At 41.5% G+C, this 18,830-nt stretch overlaps 1 protein-coding gene and 1 pseudogene across 1 annotated transcript in view; one reads left to right on the forward strand and one right to left on the reverse strand.

Moving 5' to 3' along the window:
* Positions 1-3,152, forward strand: part of LOC142380615 (uncharacterized) — a 30,858-nt gene extending 27,706 nt beyond the window's left edge. Inside the window, exons 22-24 of the mRNA XM_075466528.1 lie at positions 155-202; positions 318-359; positions 2,890-3,152. Of these exons, the coding sequence (XP_075322643.1) occupies positions 155-202; positions 318-359; positions 2,890-3,152 (353 nt within the window). The remainder of the gene's footprint in view (positions 1-154; positions 203-317; positions 360-2,889) is intronic.
* A 9,813-nt stretch (positions 3,153-12,965) lies between these two features.
* Positions 12,966-18,368, reverse strand: LOC142380909 (caspase a-like; annotated as a pseudogene).
* Positions 18,369-18,830: the final 462 nt, after the last annotated feature.

Below are 18,830 nucleotides of genomic sequence, written 5' to 3' on the forward strand. Positions count from 1 at the left end.
AGCTGCAGAACAGATTCTGTCTGCTGATTAATGCTGATACATCAATCCTACTGATTACATATCTGCATGTGGAAGCCTGTCTGATGGATCTGAATGACCTGACGCAGTAAGGAAGAGGAAAACATTGGTGAAGTGTTTTATCTTTTGCTTTCAGCTGCAGGGTCCTCAGGAGGAGCCACAGGCATCAGCAGCATGGCTGATGGTAAGTTATCAGCTTCTGACTGATCAAAGTCCAGCTTATAAAGAGTCTGATCTGGCTCGTCTTTTTGTACCATGGATGCAGTAAATGAACACACTTTTCTCTTCCTTCGCTTCAGTTGGGAGAGCCTTAGCTGAAGCAGCTGGAGGAAAGACAGAAGGTAGGTGCACTGATGGGCTCCTCATTGTCACTGCTCCAGGATCTGATCATTAAACTAAATTTAATGGGCAGAAGTGACGGGGATCTGAAAAAGCCTGACTTTCAAAACACGTTTGCAGAAGGGTGTCGTGGTATGAAGAGAGGAGAGTTTAAAGGAGCTCAGAAAACATACTCACTATTGTTTTCACAAGAGCAAAATCAAGGTTAGAGCCACTTTTACCACAACATACTAAAGTCCCCTTTTGCAAATCTGCATTTCTACATATAAAACATCCCACAGAAAAGAAACAACACAGCCAATACATTTTCAATTCAGACCACATTTACCTTAAAGTGATACTCCGGAGTAGATTCAACCTGGGGTCATTTGAACCGTGATATCCAGCCAAGTAGCCCACCCGCAGTTTTTTCGATATTGGCTGAACATCAGCTGAGTTACTGAGTTATCCCGAATAGCTTCGTACAAGGGTTAATGGATCCTGGTCCGTATCTCCAAAATTACCACACTAAAATCCCATGCCATGACACCAAACTTCTACAGTAGTACAAATATGGTCTGTACTCACAAAGCGATGCATTTGGAAGTTTGTACATAGTCCAGGAGTTTATTATTATCATCAACACAAGCCTGATAGCTTTTCTGCAGCTAAAGCTGCGTCGACGTCACTTCAGAGAGCTGGGAGCTTCAAAGTAAGATGAGGGTTGATCTACTACTGTAGACAACAAAGTATATGCTATATTCTACATGTTTTTTTATGAATTTTTATGTTGTAGAGTTGTGAAATTATTTTATCAATGGAGAAATTGAGCAGCCTTACTTTGTTGTCTACAGTAGTAGATCAACCCTCATCTTACTTTGAAGCTCCCAGCTCCTTGGAGTGACGTCGACGCAGCTTTAGCAGCAGAAAAGCTATCAGGCTTGTGTTGATGATAATAAACTCCTGGACTATGTACAAACTTCCAAATGCATCGTTTGGTGAGTACAGACCATATTTGTACTACTGTAGAAGTTTGGTGTCATGGCATGTGATTTTAGTGTGGTAATTTTGGAGATACGGACCGGGATCCATTAACCCTTGTACGAAGCTATTCGGGATAACTCAGTAACTCAGCTGATGTTCAGCCAATATCGAAAAAACTGCGGGTGGGCTACTTGGCTGGATATCACGGTTCAAATGACCCCAGGGTGAATCTACTCCGGAGTATCACTTTAATACTGGGATGAGCAGAAGCTGGCGTGCATGTGCTCGACTTTCTTCATGTTGTATTTGTAGTTTGTTGTTGTAATCATAGTGAGACATTCAGGATGAGCATGGTTTTTGCCCTTTTTTAATTAAAAACCAGCTAAAGGAGCTAGCATGCTCTGCGGTCAAGTGTGACGGTGGTTTAAGCGGGCTGCGTTGCCAGGTTTAACAGTGTACCCTTTAGGAAACACCATTAAGCCTTAATTAATACTTAATGAAAATACTTAATACTACAAAAACACAAAATTAAAAAAAATACTTAATACTACAAAAACTAAAACTTAATAAAAATACCTAATACTGTGCAGTATTCGCTGTATGTTATTTGAAAAAAAAATATCGTTATTGTTAGCATATTGTTATAAGCTACTATGTGAGTGCGAGCCGCGCAGTGAGTATCTCTGCACTAAGTAATAACAGGAGTTATTTAAGGTGGGTCAGAAAAGGATGCCCCCTCGGTGCTTTCCTTTGGAGGCTTTCCAGATGTGCCCAGCTGGCACGATGCCGACGGGTAAACTGAGAATCCACTGGAAGGATTCTGTTTCTCACCTGGCTCGGGAACGCCTCATTACCCACCAGGAGGAATTAGAAACTATCCCTGAGGAGAAGCACGTCGGGGAAACTCTGCTTAGACCAGTTTCTTACAAGCAGAAGAAAAAGGATGGAGGCATTTGTTTTAAAGGTTTAGGGGCTTCGCTGGGTCCACTGTAACTTCAGAACCTTTGGAGGAAACTAAATGACCTTTTCAGTCAGTTATGAAGGAAATACAGAAAATCTTACAGAGTTCCCAACCCTAAGCATCGTCTGAAGACCGGAGGCAGAAGCAGGCGAGCGTTTGGCTCGTGTAATCAGAAGGCCGGAAAACCGTGACATGAAATCTCTGTTTTTACTGCACCGAGAGAATGATGGAAGGGACTCAAAGGATGATTCTGAGCTGATAACAAATATTTAGATTAGGGCTGGGCGAGTTAACTTGTTATTATTTAACGCAGATAAATATTTTTTTTATTTTTTTATTGTTTTTAAAATATTTTTGGGGGCTTTTGTGCCTTTAATGGATAGGAAAGTTCAGAGAGACAGGAAGCAGGGGCAGAGAGAGGGGGAACAACACGCAAAATCCAAAGAACAAACTGTGTTTGGGATATTTAACTGATCTGTTGAATAAAATGTTCTTCTCTACATTTTGACGTGCTGGTAAATAGATTCTGAGCCCTCTGTAATAAAGCCTAAACATTGAATGAATGAAATGAGTCATCAGCAAACCCATTTCCTTTGCTTTTTCCTCAGATGAACACTTTGTGGACAAACACATGGAGGACTTGATCCAGAGAGTGAGCGCCACCGGACCCATTTTAGATGCTCTCTTGAGGAATAAAGTCGTCCAACCGGAAACGTATTTAGCAATAAGAGCCCTGCCCACCTCTCAGGATCAGATACGGGAGCTCTTCTGTGGCCCTCTGAGAGCAGGCGAAGCCTGCAAAGACATCTTCCTCTCAGTCCTTCGGGAGAAAGAACCGCGTCTCATGGCCGACCTCAACAGAAGGAAGTGAACGTGGAGGTTACCGACCAAACGCTGCACGCTGCAGCTCAATGACATTAGACACGTGCACACTGATGAGGATGTTCAGCGTTTTGTGCTGGCAGAAGGAAATCTTTGCCTGTTACTTCAGATGCAGACGTGCGCAGTGCCAGCTCTGATCAGTGGGCCTCATTTAATGAATAACTGGTGCAAAACACCTGAGATGTTCATCAGTGCATCATGTAAAGAATTCTTCTTGATTCCACCAGAACAGGACGAGCGCCTGTTACTGTGTGTCACAGGCAAGGCAGCTTTATCTGTACAGCAGAATTCAACTACAGGGCGATTCAAAGTGCTTTACAGAGACATTAAAACAGTAGAAATAAAAAGCACGATTTAAATTTTAAACAAAAAAGAAAGAAATAAGAACAATAGATAGAATCAGTAGTTAAAATGTGATTAAAGGGACAGTTCGCCTCTTCTGACATGAAGCTGTGTAACATCCCATATCAGCAACATCATTTCTGAACATCTTCTTACCCCCTGCTGCGTCCTGTGAGCAGAGTTCCAGCCTCGTTTTGGTGTTGATGAAGGTAGTCCGGCTAGTTGGCTGGGGTTTAAAAAATAAAGCGTTTTGCTTCTCAAAACAATATGCGTTCAACAGAGTAATACATTTGCATCACAAAATCGTTCTCCAGGAAAAAGTCAGACCTCACAATCTCTTGGCCCTATTTTCTCTCCCTTCGTATCACTGCCTGCTGCCGACAGCCTCACCTGTTACGGTGTTTGCTGCTCGGTCTGCGCTTCGGTCTGCACAGCAGGCAGTTTGTCTTGGCATGCATATTGTGAAAGAGGTGAACTGTCCCTTTAAGTTTTGAAACTCGAGCTTCAGATTTGGAGCTTTATTCAAATGCAGCTGAAAATAGGTGTGTCTTCAGCCTGGAATAACCTGACTCCTCTGAATACATAGATCCTATTGATGTGTATATGACTTTATTCTGGATTTAATGTGTTTGTCCTCTCACTTTGGGGGAAACCGTCACCTCCCCACAGAACTGATGTCTCTGAGCTCTTCTGCCACATCAGTGACATTAACTTTCTTCCTCTGATGACTGATGTCACATTAAAACAGCTGGAGCCCCCCTGAGGAGGCCCGCCTCTGACTGCTGTGTGACATGTAGATAAAACTGGGATTTACTCAGAAAGGATTTAAAACCTACATTTGGTGGAAAATACTCCAAAAATGTTTTTATGCTCAGTTTACTTTGATGTCTACAAGCTTTCTTAAAGACCTCATGACACGTGGGAAATACTGTAATATATATAAACACATTGAAAGTACACATACTAAATAGTCACTTGAAGCTGGTTTTAATCATTATGATAGAGAAATTGAGTTTGTACGGCCTTTTAAAAGTGCGATTTTTGCGATCTGCTGGCGAGCTTCCTATTAGTCCGTCACGTGACCTATGACGTACACTCCGGAACGATCCTGACATCTGCCATAGCTACAACAGGGATTCTGACAACTCCTCCGATTCATCCTCGGATCCTGACACATTTTTCAAAGTGGCATAGTCCGACCAATGCTGGAGGACAATGTGAGGGGCGTTATGCCCTAATTTACTAGCCATACCTGGATGAGTTGGAGCCACACGGTTCCACGGAAAGTTCGGATGGCGAGGCGGAAGGCGCTGTTGCTCATATGCTATAGCCCAGCTCCTGACCAGTGAAGTTCTGTGACAATTGTAAGATTATTTCAAGCCCCTTGCCTTTATCTGTTATATTTTAGGTCAGGAGTGGCCAACCCGCGGCTCCTCAGCCGCATGCGGCTCTTATGTTCATATCAAAATTTGTGTTTGTGGGGTTTTTTTTTTATGTGCGTGAGTTCAATACGGCAGCGGTCTCCAACCTTTTTTGCTCCATGGATCGGTTTAATGTCAGACAATATTTTCACGGACCGGCCTTTCAGGCGTGGCGGATAAATACTACAAAAATAAAATGATACAACCAACACAGACTCTGTGGTATTTGGTAAATATAATAATAAACTTGAATCCACTGTGTACTTGTATGTAACTTTATTAGCAGCGTCCTGATAAAACATCCTCTCTGCCTCCTAACGCTCTCTGGTCGCTATGGTAACGCTTAAACATGTGTTCAAAATGCAGCTTTCTTTTTCTTGGTGGTCACAGCCTCTTCTTCTGTCTCCTCATGGGAAGAAGCTTTCCAAACACGCCTGTTTTTGACTCATTTTGCTCGGTTCGTGGGTTTAATATCAGCGCTGATGTGACCGAGACGAGAGCGAGTCAAGAACAGACGGATGGAACGGAGAGAATTCGGTCATTTTTCAAAATAATATGGCTCTTTGTGGCAACACAGTAAAAAATGCGGCCCTGACCGGTTGCCACCCCTGTTTTAGGTGGTCTTGTGGGAGGTGTGAGCCAATGCCAGTGGTAGATGAGTCGGTGTGCTGCTGCGAACAGTCTAGAGTGTGGGAGAGGAGAGAGGAGGAGGGAGCAGACGTTCCGGAGCATACGTCATTTTTATGTTGGAACTTTGGCGGGACACTGGCCTGTGGATTTCAGTGGCGTGCGTTCAAATTTAGAAAATAACAGAGAACTTGGCATATTTAGCACAAAAATGTATTTCAACTCGAAAATAATAGTTATTTCAGACGAAACAAAAAAAAGTCGTCTCCACGTGTCATGAGGTCTTTAAATAAAGTTGGGACGGGCACGTTCCCCACTGTGCTGCTTCGGCTCTTCACTCCGGAAGCGTCTGCTCTGAACTTCAGCTTTACTTTTGCAACATTAGCTTTTTTTTAGGGCTGGGCGAGTTAACTCGTTATTATCGCGTTAATTCGTTAGTTAATTAACGCTGATAATTATTTTATCGCGCATTAACGCAGGTTTTTTTTGTATTTATTTAAAAAAATATATTTTTTAATTTTTTTTGGGGGGGGGGCTTATGTGCCTTATATTGATAGAAGGTTCAGAGAGACAGGAAGCAGGGGGCAGAGAGAAGGGGAACGACACGCAGCACAGCGAGGACTATAGCCTCTGTACATGGGGCGCCTGCTCAACCCGCTACGCCACGGACCACCCCTGTTTTATTATTAATTTTATTATTGTAAAAGTCTGTTGCTCACAGGCTTTTATTTTGTAAAAGTCCGCTGCTCACAGGCTTTTATTTTGTAAAAGTCTGTTGCTCACAGGCTTTCATTTTGTAAAAGTCCGCTGCTCACAGGCTTTTATTTTGTAAAAGTCTGTTGCTGTCTGCTGTGGAACCGGAAAAGAAAGTAATCGGCAGATCCACCAAACATGGAGAAGGGTACGGAACTTTTACTCGGCCATTTTCATTTTAAAGTTCTTCCAGACGGCGGAGTCGACAGAACCAAAGTCATCTGTAAACACTGCCAAGTTGAATTGTCTTCTCAGCGTAGTAGTTCCAGTCTAAAATATCACTTAAAGGCAAAACACACAACTGATAGCAGCAAGTCATTCAAGGAAACAGACAGTGGAGCGAGGCTTCTACATAAAAACTACAGAAAGATGCTGATGTTAAAAGTGTGTTTGCACAACAAATGTTATGGCACTTTCATTCATATGGCAGCACATTTAAAATAAAACTAAATGCTAAAAGCTATACACTACTTTTGGATTCATTTTTGGATTTTGCGTACAAATGCGATTAATCGTGATTAATCAGGGAAATCATGTGATTAATTAGATTAAACATTTGAATCGTTGCCCAGCCCTAGTTTTCTTTTATGAAACACCCCAAATGTTTTCAGGGGGTCACAGTTCTGGGCTTCAGTGGTGTCAGTTTTCACTCTGCAGACCCCCGTAGCATCACATATGCTTTTTACATCAACAGATGCTGAGGTCGGTCATGAAGTTACGTGTTACTGAAAGGTCTGTTCGGATGTGGAATAGCTAAACGTACATTCCACAACCAATCCTTTGTATCGGACGGTTTCCAGTGGAACGACCCTCCTGCTACACAGGACACCTGAACCAGGTGATAATTATGGTGTATTTTTCTCTGCAAAAGGCCAGATTTAAATGTGTTTTCTATTTGGGTTTTAATAAGGTGCGTTTCCCCAACTCCACCACAAGAGGGCGTAGTTGCAGCGAGCTGCGCCAGGCGGCCCTCAGACAGAGGAACGAACACAACTGACGGCTCTTGTCTGTACCTTTCCTGTACAAAACAGCTAACTCATCCTGAGGCCTGTAACATCTGCAAACTATCCAGATGTTAGCATTCCATATCTATTTAGCCTCCAAAGGGCTTTACCATTATGAAAGTTAGACCGATGTTACAGCAGGACGAGCAGAAGGCTTAACGCTTCAACTGTCTCTGTTTCATCAAACTTTTCTGGTTCTAAGCTAAAGAGACAAAATACAGTCGAATATCTTGTTAATAAATGCCTGTGTGGCTGTTAGCTGGACTGACCCAGCTGGTCCATAAAAACTAAGAAGCCAAAGTAGCCCTCTCATAATGAACCTTCGCCTGCAGGGCCGTGCAGAGACCTTTGGAGGGGCAGGTGCTCAAAGTCAAAAGGGGGCACATGGACGAATTTAAAACACTCCTTTTATTTTTGCTTTAACGTCCTCTCCTTACGAGGCGTCTCTGCAGAAGGAAATATGATGTATAAACTATAATCTAATTAATAATATTATATTTATTATCATATTATATTTTATTATAATCTAATAAAACACACAGTGACATTTCATACTTTTTTCAAAACATAAACTGTATAGCTACGAGTTTGCTCCATGGTGCTGATTCATAATCTGCACATTATTAATCGTGCTGATAATAAAGTAAAAAATAATTAAATGATATAGAAATGTAATTGTAAATGTAATTGTGTTTGACTATCCACTTTGCGCAAGACAGCAAGGTTATAAAAGTGATATATTTATGCTATTATATTGAATTTGTGTGTTTACAAATGTTATAAACAAGTACTGATTTGTTTAAATGAGAGATTGAGAAACTCACAATTCAAATTCTTCTAATTATTATTGTCATTTTTGTTATATTTATACTAATATAGTCCAAACTTATGAGAATATGCATGTAGGCTACAGTGCATAGTTTTAGTGAAATAACCTTTGCCTCGTTGCCTATAGAAACATACATGTAGGAAAAACACTGCACCTCACTGACAGTAAATTATTCATCTCTCTAATGCACTTTGATAAAAGAAACATATAGAAACAAAAAGAAGCCACGCAGACGTACCTTTTTGTGGTTAATTAGGCTGTAACTTATGAGAGTGTGTGCAGAGTCAGACGCACACACACCTGGAAAAGTCCAGCTCTGGTTGGTGAGAACACTTTGAAAAGCGAAAGGAAACAGCAGAGTGTCATGAAATCACCTGTTAATGCAGCACGCTGTGCATTTTCTTCTCATTTTTATGGAACTGAGGAGGAAAAATACAGTTTTTTTTTTATTTAAATCCCGTTTAATCAGCCACGATCTTGCATCTGGTTTGAGTTGGCTGAGTGAAGTCTAAAAAAGAGAAAAAGCTAAAAATAGTCTTCTTTAAATAAGGGTTTAAAAACTGAAATATAAGGGAGGTGGAGGGCTGCAAAATGACTGTGTTTTTTTAAAGTGCAACTTTTAAGAGCCGATTCATCAGCTTAAAGCACACAGTTTGAAACTAAAACAACACGGACACTGGCGAGTTGTCAACCTCACCAGCAGGAGGTGGACGGCCTCCGGGCTCCCTGAGCAGAGGAGGATGCATCAGAGAAGCCTGCTGAAAGGGATCAATGTCCAAAGGAGGAAGTTCTTCATCCTTCAGTCCCTGGATTCAAACTCAGAACGGAGGCTGAATTATAATCTCCATGATAAGCCCAGCTCGGGAAATATAATGATAAGCATGTAGGGATGTTGTACGTATCTACCCTTTATTTTCTACAACAGCTAAAAGGACAAGCTGTTAGCGTCATCGTGTTTGTAGGAGGAACAAATCTTTGAAAAGCTGGCATGATGAAATGTAGTTAGCCAAGTTTTGGAATAAATGTACTTATTGGAAGCAATAGATCGTCTTGGACTCAGTGATAAAGGTTTGTTGATAAATGATGAAGGCCTGATCACTCATTCCCACATTTTCCACCGATGTCACCAGAGGATCTTCCTGCAAAGCTCAAGAAGGTGTGTAAAATATGAACATAACAGAGGACATTCCCGGCTCACACAGACAGAAGTCCATCAAATAAAAGTCACGTTCTAAACACAGACACTTCAAATTCCCTCAAAAAGTGCTGATTTTATTATTAAGTTTACTCCAGAAAACATTTCGAATGAAGGACAAATTCTTATCAGACCTGATTCGATTTCAAATTATTTTGTTTTCTACTGAAAATATTCAGCTTAAAAACAGACTCTTCTTCATGTGATATGCTGCATTAAAACGAGAAATTTCTGCTGAAATAACAAAGATCTGCATTTTCATCAGAAAACATTCCCTGCGTTGTGTGTTTTATATAAAATGAGGTAATGAAATGAGGCTCAGTGATCAGGGATCACACCAATAAAAAAACATTTAGAATCACTTTTCCTCTTTTCTACTGTAAGGCCACAGAATTCATTGGTTTTCCAGGCTTTGGATGAGAAGCGGCTGCTGGTCCTTCAGGATTCGGTAGAAGATATCTTTGGCTTTTTTTCCAGCTCTCAGGGGACCGCTGTACAGCTCCCTCATCTTCTTCTGAGGGGTTCGCTCACTTCTTATATCGCCATATTCTTCTGGACTTAATACTTTTTCCTTGAGGAGTGCATCCAAAATGGGGTCAACGCCGGTCCCTCTCTGGATCAACTCATCCCTGTGTCTGTCCACAAAGTGCTCCTCTGTGGAGAAAAGACAGAAATGAAAGAAAAGATTCGGTCAACACTTTTAATCCAAAGGCAGAAAACTTCTTGGTCGTTTTTTAAAAAGCGACGACTGAAGATGGTTAAACTCAAATGACTTCATCTCTGCTTTCTGTTTCTTTAAAGTGTCGAACAGTAACTTTGTGGGTTCTGCCTCTGTTGTAGACGTCTGAGGAAACAAAGAGTCACACGAATACGAGCATGTGAGGGCAGAAGGACGAGGATAGATAGAAGCAGAGCGGGAAAGACGGCAGGACGCCCTGAAAGGGAACTTGTTTGTCTGGATGTTAAAGGGATAGTTCGCCTCTTTTGACATGAAGCTGTGTAACATCCCATATCAGCAACATCATTTATGAACATCTTCTTACCCCCTGCTGCGTCCTGTGAGCAGAGTTCCAGCCTCGTTTTGGTGTTGATGAAGGTAGTCCGGCTAGTTGGCTGGGGTTTAAAAAATAAAGCGTTTTGCTTCTCAAAACAATATGCGTTCAAAAGAGTAATACATTTGCATCACAAAATGGTTCTCCAGCGCTGATATGCTTTGATGTGTGACTACCAATAAACACTTCATTTTCACTTGAATTACTTCGGTCCGTTCTTGAGCCTCCTACTAAAAGAACCGAATCTAACAATGCTGTTCTTTTAAATGCCTTGTCTTTATGTAAAGCACATTGAGTTGCCTGTGGTATGAAATGCGCTTTATAAATAAAGATGCCTTGCCAAGGGTAGGTCGGTGTTCAGACACGCGATGAGGGACTTTCAGTTACTGGGCGTGACATTTTCTTCCCTCCTGGAATCTGTGACAACAGGTTCTGGCGGACTGACACAAAGAACCACTTCTTCTGCAAACTGTCATGAAAACATTCAATGAAACAACTTTAAAAACGTGTGTAGACATGAATAAAAACCAGATTCAGTGGATCTGCTCTGTGAGTTTCTCTTGCTTTGCATAACGTTTGGCTGTTACAGTCCAGTCCAACAGCGCGATGACGTCAGAGGCTGGAAATGAAACAGGGTGTACTTACTTTTTGTGTGCTGGTGAATAATGTCCTCATTTTCTCATGAAGCGGCCTCTGGAAACACCGCTCAAACTGGATCAGTAACTTTGGTTTACTTTGAAATGCGGAAGTGTTTGTAAGTTCACCATCCCGCAAGTTTCTGAAGTAATTTAACTCATTTCTTTCTTATTTTATTTTATTCTGTGGCATACAGAGGAGTGGATGTAGGGGAAGTAGAGCCAGAAATGACGGAGTAAAGTACCTAAAAACATGTTCTTTGGGTCAGAAATGCCTTTAAAGGCGAACTCCGTCCAGCCCAAATGGGCAGAGCTTATCAGGGAGTAAACAGGCAGCAGAGGTGGAATATAGGTGCATACAGAAATAGTTTATGTTAGTTTGTTAGTTTGTTTGTTTGTTAGTTTGTGGTTTCTTTTAACAATAAAAGCTAAACTGTACAAACTCAATTAAAACAGTGAAAGTAAGCTAAAGCCCTTGAAGCATGAGGCCTAAACGTTCACTGTCAGCATGAGAGCTCTGTGAGGAAGTTACCCTTACAGAGCTGAAAGTTAAGATGAATCATGCAGAAATGATTAGAGCATCATTTTAATGAGATATGTAATTGTTGAGCCCTGTGATCCGGGGTGTACCCTGCCACTCAGTGACAGCTGGGATACGCTCCATACCCTTCAAGCTTAAAGACATGGTTGGTAATCCTGTTCAGAAACACATTTTGTAATACTGGGTGAAATGGTCCGTCTATCCTGAGAGAAATCTATACAAGATGTATTTAGAAAAAGGGACGAAAATAATCAGACCTCTGCTGATCTCGGATTGGAGCGCCTACAAAAACCAATCAGATGCCTCTGCTTTCTGCCTACGCCCCCCTCTGTCGGCTCCCTGCTCCATGTGCGCACGCGGTTCTACCGGTTTTGGATGAAGCACTGACGGAATGGGGAGGGGGGGGTGGAGCTTAGAGGAGGGGACACTTTCGAATCTTGCTAGCTCTCTTGCTAGCTCTCTAGGATTACCTACCATAGCTTTAAACTAAATTACACTGATGCATTTAGAATACCTTCCTACTTCTGCATTAATGAGACTTTAAACATGAGAGCATGTGAGCAGCTCTATAGAAGCAGAAGTTCTGTCAGTTTAAAGGTTAAAGGTCACCCCAAGGTCAGAAACCCAAGAGCTACATCTCAGACTCTGCAGGCCTCAGTTAGCATGTTAAAGGTTAAAGGTCACCCTTAGGTCAGAAACCCAAGAGCTCCATCTCAGACTCTGCAGGCCTCAGTTAGCATGTTAAAGGTTAAAGGTCACCCCAAGGTCAGAAACCCAAGAGCTACATCTCAGACTCTGCAGGCCTCAGTTAGCATGTTAAAGGTTAAAGGTCACCCCAAATGGTTTAAAACCCCCTAGTTTTTTACTCCACTCACCTGGTTCAGTTTTCTTTATTTCTAATCATTTAAAAAAGTGCTTATATTGCAATTTATTCTGCAGTTAGGTGATCACAGCTAAAATACAAAGAGTTAATGCATGTCCTACTTTTTTCCGAGTGCAGTTTTGGCTTTGACATGCACACTTTGTTAGGAACCATGCTATATTATTGTATTAATTCAATTCAATTCAATTCATTTTTATTTATATAGCGCCAAATACAACAAATGTCATCTCAAGGCACTTCGATAGTAAGTCCAATTCAAGCCAATTGGAATTCAATTAATTCCAATTGATTAATTAATTCTTAATTAATGAAGATCTATCAGACGAGTGTCTTCTGCTATATTCACAATGTAAAAGCCTGTGTTATAGTATTATGTTGACTGTAAGTACACTGCAGATAAATAAATAAATGTTGTCTTTTAAGAAAAAAATAATAAAATCTGCATTTTGATAAGAAAACACTCCCTGCATCTGTTTTTAAAATTCTTTTTATTTTGGAGCCTGAAAATGGATTTTGCCACAGAATCTCTTTTTTTCCAGGTTTTTGATGAGAAGCTCCTGTTGGCCTTCAGGACTTCGAAGAAGAAATCTTTGGCTTCTTCTCCAGCTTTCAGGGGACCGCCGTACAGCTGCCTCAGCATAAGTCCAAATCGTCATCTGTGAAAAGAAGAACGAAATTGCCAATCGGTCACAGTATCAGTGAAGTAACGTTAATGAGTTAGAGTTCAATTCAAAATGCAGAAAACTTCTGGTCATTTTTATGCCTTTAATGTACAGACAGTTGGAGAGAGACAGGAAGCAGGGGGCAGAGAGAGGGGGAAGACATGCAGCAAAGGGCCGCTCGGTGCGGGAGTCGAACCGGGGCCAGCTGCAGCGAGGACTCTGTACATGGGGCGCCTGCTCAACCCACTACGCCACGGACCGCCCCGACTTCTGGTCATTTTAAAATGTGATGACCGAAGATCATTAAACATCAGCAACAATCTCAGAGAAGCAGCTGTTTTTATCGGTGCAGCTACGGTGCCGTGATTTCAGGTGATCACGGCACCGTAGCTGCATTTCTGCTGCGGAGCGCCTCCTGTAGTTGGTGTCCTGCCGAGAGATCACGGCACCGATCCTCCCGAGCAGGTCGGGGTCCTGGTGAACCTGAAATACCGCTGGAAGCGGCCGTCATCCAGACGCAACTCCTGGAGAAGGCGGTGATTTTATTTTTTTATTTTATTTATTTCATTTAGTCAGGGACCATGTGCAAAGTACATTAATTACAAAGTAAATAGATAACCTGCACCAGATTGTAGCTTAGAAGCTCATTTCCATCTGCAGTCCCGTCACAGACACGACTCCATTTCAGTTGCGGAGCGCCTGTCCATCTGTCTCCACGTCAGTGTCGTCCAGAATCTCAACGCTGATAGGCTGTCTGACGCGAATATTTCGCCAAAGTTGGATTTTTTTAACTCGCGCGGATTCGCATCTTTTCACTTGCGCGGCGGCAATCGCCTCACCGCACCTCATCGCGCCGCCGGCTTGAATCCGCGTCTATTCGCGTCTTTGCATTGACTTTGTATGTAATCGCGTCGCGCGACCGCGTCCGATGTGAACGCACCGTATGTCGGCCGCCTGCTGCGTTAATTTCCCCTTTGCGCCTCCTTTCTAACCCTTTGTCCTGTGTTTCAGAGGACCTGAGCCCAGAGCCGCTTCACCGTTCCTGACTACCCCCTTAACGCATACACCGCAGTGGCGGTTGGTCAATAGAGGGCGCTAGAGCGCCGCCCCTCCCGTGAATCAACCATAACAAATATGAAATTAATTATACATTTGTACATTGCGTTTTTACTCGTGCAGTGGTGTGATAGACTCTGCTGTAGGCTACATGCCACTGCCAGCAACCATTAAATGCTTTCGACTTTAAGATAGGCTTGCTATTTGCTATTGGATATAAAGCCCTCCTCCAGGTGGTCGCCGGTAACACTGGAGTCTATGAGAGCTAGCAAACTTTTTTACCGCGAACAAGCAGAGGCAGCTTTTCATTGGCGCATGAAAAATTGATTCTAGTTCGCAGCTCTGTGCGCCCAGACCAATGGCAGAGTTTTCCTTATTTTTAATCTTAACGTGATTGGACAATTCATCGAATCAATCACATCCATCAAGCAAGCATCCGAGGAAGCGCCGGGCTCTCGGGGAAGAAGACCACAGACAGTAGGATTGCTGCAGAGGTGAGTCTCTGTTGTAGAAATTAGTTGTTGTCCATTTTTCTGTGCAGTCAAGTCAAGTCAGCTTTATTTATATAGCACATTTAAAAACATCAGAATTGATCCAGTCTTCTATATTAGTCCTCAAAACATTAGACACACCTACCTTTTAATGTGGTCTTTGTTTTTCCTGAATATTTGTACATTTTGCAATAGAATAGGAAATTCAGAACCATCATCCCTCCCTACTATTATGTTGTGGTTATGGTATAACATATGGTCTATTTTCATTAAAGTAGCCTACTTTCTGAATCTATTCTGCCCCAAAACGCTTCATTTTTGATCAACCCAATGTCTGTCTCTAACTGTATTGATAGTTTAACAATGATCTAGTTGACTGGTGTAACATGTGGTCTATTCTAATTACAGTAGCCTATATTTCTTTATCTATTCTGTCCCAAAACTCTTTATTTAAGGTCAACAATATCCAAAGTATCTCTCTAATTGTATTAATACTTGAACAATGGTCTAGTTTAGGTGGTTTTTAGAATTTGTGTGTTGTGTTCTGATTGTGAGGTGCTATTTGACCCGTCACGCGCAACTGCGCCCCCCCAACAAATTGAATCACCAGCCGCCACTGATACACCGTCTACAATAAACTTGCTTTCCTGAGTTCTGTGTCTCCTGGGAGTTTCTCTCTGTATGTGGGTCAGAAGCCTAAACAAAACCATGACAGTTAGAGCTTCAAAAATCAGATGCAGTTCAAATTAGTCCAGCAAAGGTAAGAAGCTGTGATACTGAAATATGATCCTCTGGATGTGATGACAGAAGAGGTAAGGACGACTCACTGCTACTGACCAGGTGGTGGTGGATGATATCCAGCTCCCATCGCTTCTTTAACTGTTAAGATGAGAGAAACACAAGGATTTTACGTGATTTCATGGCTTGTTAAGACCAATTCGATCCTTCTAATGGTAACTTCAGCTTCGGTAAAGTGGTGATAGATGGCCTACAGAACAACAATCCTCATGCAGCACAAATTTAAATAACTTTATGTGAAAATTTAATGTTGTGGATTTTCCAGATGGCAGTCTTGTTTCTAATCATATTGATAAAGACAACATTGCTGTTAATACACTCATCACCTCTCTTACTGACCACAGAGCAGTTCTTATTCATATCCAGAGGTTTACGCTTCACAACATTCCTTATAAATTCTCCTGTTGGAAATGAAATAATACTATAGAATGAAACAGTCAATATTCATATGAATAAATTAAATACTTATTATTGCAATAAAGCTAAAAGAGAGAAATTGGTCTGTACCAAATGGGAACTTTTCAAATCTGAAGCAGGTACATTTTTAAGAAGATATGGGAGTCAAATTACTAAACTTAGGAAAGCTCAAGAGGAAGATGTAACAAGCAAAGTTGCTTTGTTTTACTGGAGGTCCCCAGAGGAAATTATGGAGGATGATAAATAAATTTTATTGGATCTTCAAAATAAACTGGATAGTTTATATCACCACAAGGGTGATGCTTTCATGAGATCCAGGAAGAGATGGCCGAAGGAGCGAGAACAGAGTTCTGCTTACTTATTTAGGCTTGAAAAGTCTAGATCTGTTCATTAGTTAAACATCGAGGGTTTCGTCTCTGACAACCCTACACAAATTCTACACTAAACTGTACAGCTCCCAATATAACGAGGAGGTTTCAGCACTATTCTCAACACTATAAAAGGCCTTACAACTATTGATATGGAAGATATGGAAGAGTTATCGTGACAGCGTTCTCACGGGGGAGGATGTTTCTAATTCTCCCAGCAATACATATATATATATATATATATATATATATATATATATATATATATATATATATATATATATATATATAATATAACATGTAATACTTGCTAATAAAATGAAAGAGGTCCTGGACACGGTCATCAAAGAAACGCAGTCAGGGTTTATGAAACAGATACATTTCTCATAACATCAGGCGGGTTTAGGATTTACTTGATTACTCTAACTTGATACATGACAAAAGCTTCATTCTTACCTGGATTTTTATAAGGCCTTTGGCACAACTGAATGTCAGTTTATTTTACACTCACTGGAAAAATTTGGCTTTGGAGAATTTGTTTGTAAGGTATTTAAAACCGTATACTCTAAAGGCTGAATAGTTCTGTTAAACTGAGAAATGGCTCTACCCCCAGATTTGACTGCAGACGTGGTATCCGCCATAGGATGTCCCATCGCCATATTTATTTTTACTTTGAATCACTATAGTTGATAAGGAGCTCATCGTCATTCAGCTGGCTGATAACAACACAGTTTCTGTAAAGAATGCAAATCAATCCATTCCTGCTGCTCTTGCTGGGATTAATGACATCTCTGAGGCCTCTGATTTGTGCCTAAATCCAAAATAATGTGACTTATTAGCAATTAAAGACTGCACTACAAATGCTGTCTGTATGAAACAAGAAGTGGCATACTGAGGGCTTCTAAACCACAAAGACCCAAAGTTAAGATGTTCTTTAAATTTTATTCCAGCTAAAGGGAAAACTCAGAAGAAGGGATTTCTCTCTGAGAGGTAGAGTGTTAAATACCAAGGCAGAAGGGATATGCTGCTCCCACTTTACATCTACAGAATATAATTAATAAAGATATTGACCGTGTAGGAGCCATGAATGAATTAGTGTGTGTTTTTCTATTATTGAGGTGAATGGATATTGCTATTATTTTTGTTGTTTGTTTTGGTTATAGTATCATTTATTATGTGTTTATATTGAGTAGGGGATAGCAGGTCACATGCTTATGGGCGGGGATTTACTGTTGATCATCTTTCTTTTGGTATTAAAATGTTAAACTTATTAAATCCCAGTGAAGTCTTTTGTTAAGCGTGTGAGACAGTCAGGCCCAACCTCAGTCCCTCAGTGACTTATTTGATCCTTGAAGTTGCTGCAGACTGTCTAGAGTCCAGATCTGAGCTGTCTAACCATTTCTGTTTATACAGGACTATAGTCTGGTGATCAGGATGCAAACAAAGCAGTAAAATGGCCCCGTTCTGCATTGTCACAAATCAGAAAAAGGTTTCACAAATCTCCAATAAGGTATTAATAAATCTACAGCCTCTTTAGAATAATTATGTCCAGATCTGAGCTGTCTAACTATTTTCAGCCAAAACTCAACATGCCGAAAATGTAGCGAAATGGCCCTTTATGCCCATCCCTTTAAGCCAACAGGGAGGGGGAGCAGACCTGGCAGCAGGACATAGGTTCATGTGAAAGTTTTTCATTTAAATGTAAGTGTAACATTTACAGAGTGTGGGTCCATAGTTCCAGACTGATGGAACTGATAGAACTGTTACACCAGAGGAAGACGCTTACCCATAACCTCTGCGTCCTGGCAGCAGCCGATCTCCTCCAGCAGCTCCTTGGTCACCTTAAAAGCCTCGTCCTCTAAAAAAAGTGTTGATCATCACTTCTACAACTTCCCAGCGAGGTTTCTTTTCCACCTTGTTGCGCGTAACGTTCCGGTCCTGCTTTCTATTCACGAGCTCGTGGCGGAACCTTTCAAAGTTTTCCTCGGACAGGCTGTCCAACGCGCACTGCATGCATTTTCTCACACGAGACATTTCTCACTCACAGATCCAAAACTGCCGGGCTGGTTTCCACGCGGTTCGGTGCCGAGCCAAGTTCGTTTCCCCTGGCAGGAAGCGCGTGTCCAGGTGCGTCAGCGCGCTCCTCCTATTCCACCTGCATAAACTGAATATTTGCATAAGGTAGGTCGGTGTTCAGACACGCGATGAGGAACTTTCAGTTACCAGGCGTGACATTTTCTTCCCTCCTGGAATCTGTGACAACAGGTTCTGGCGGACTGACACAAAGAACCACTTCTTCTGTAAACTGTCATGAAAACATTCAATGAAACAACTTTAAAAACGTGTGTAGACATGAATAAAAACCAGATTCAGTGGATCTGCTCTGTGAGTTTCTCTTGCTTTGCATAACGTTTGGCTGTAAGTTACAGTCCAGTCCAACAGCGCGATGACGGCAGAGGCTGGAAATGAAACAGGGTGTACTTACTTTTTGTGTGCTGGTGAATAATGTCCTCATTTTCTCATGAAGCGGCCTCTGGAAACACCGCTCAAACTGGATCAGTAACTTTGGTTTACTTTGAAATGCGGAAGTGTT

The sequence above is a fragment of the Odontesthes bonariensis genome, chromosome 5 (assembly GCF_027942865.1).
Source record: "Odontesthes bonariensis isolate fOdoBon6 chromosome 5, fOdoBon6.hap1, whole genome shotgun sequence".
Classification (NCBI taxonomy): Eukaryota; Metazoa; Chordata; class Actinopteri; order Atheriniformes; family Atherinopsidae; genus Odontesthes; species Odontesthes bonariensis.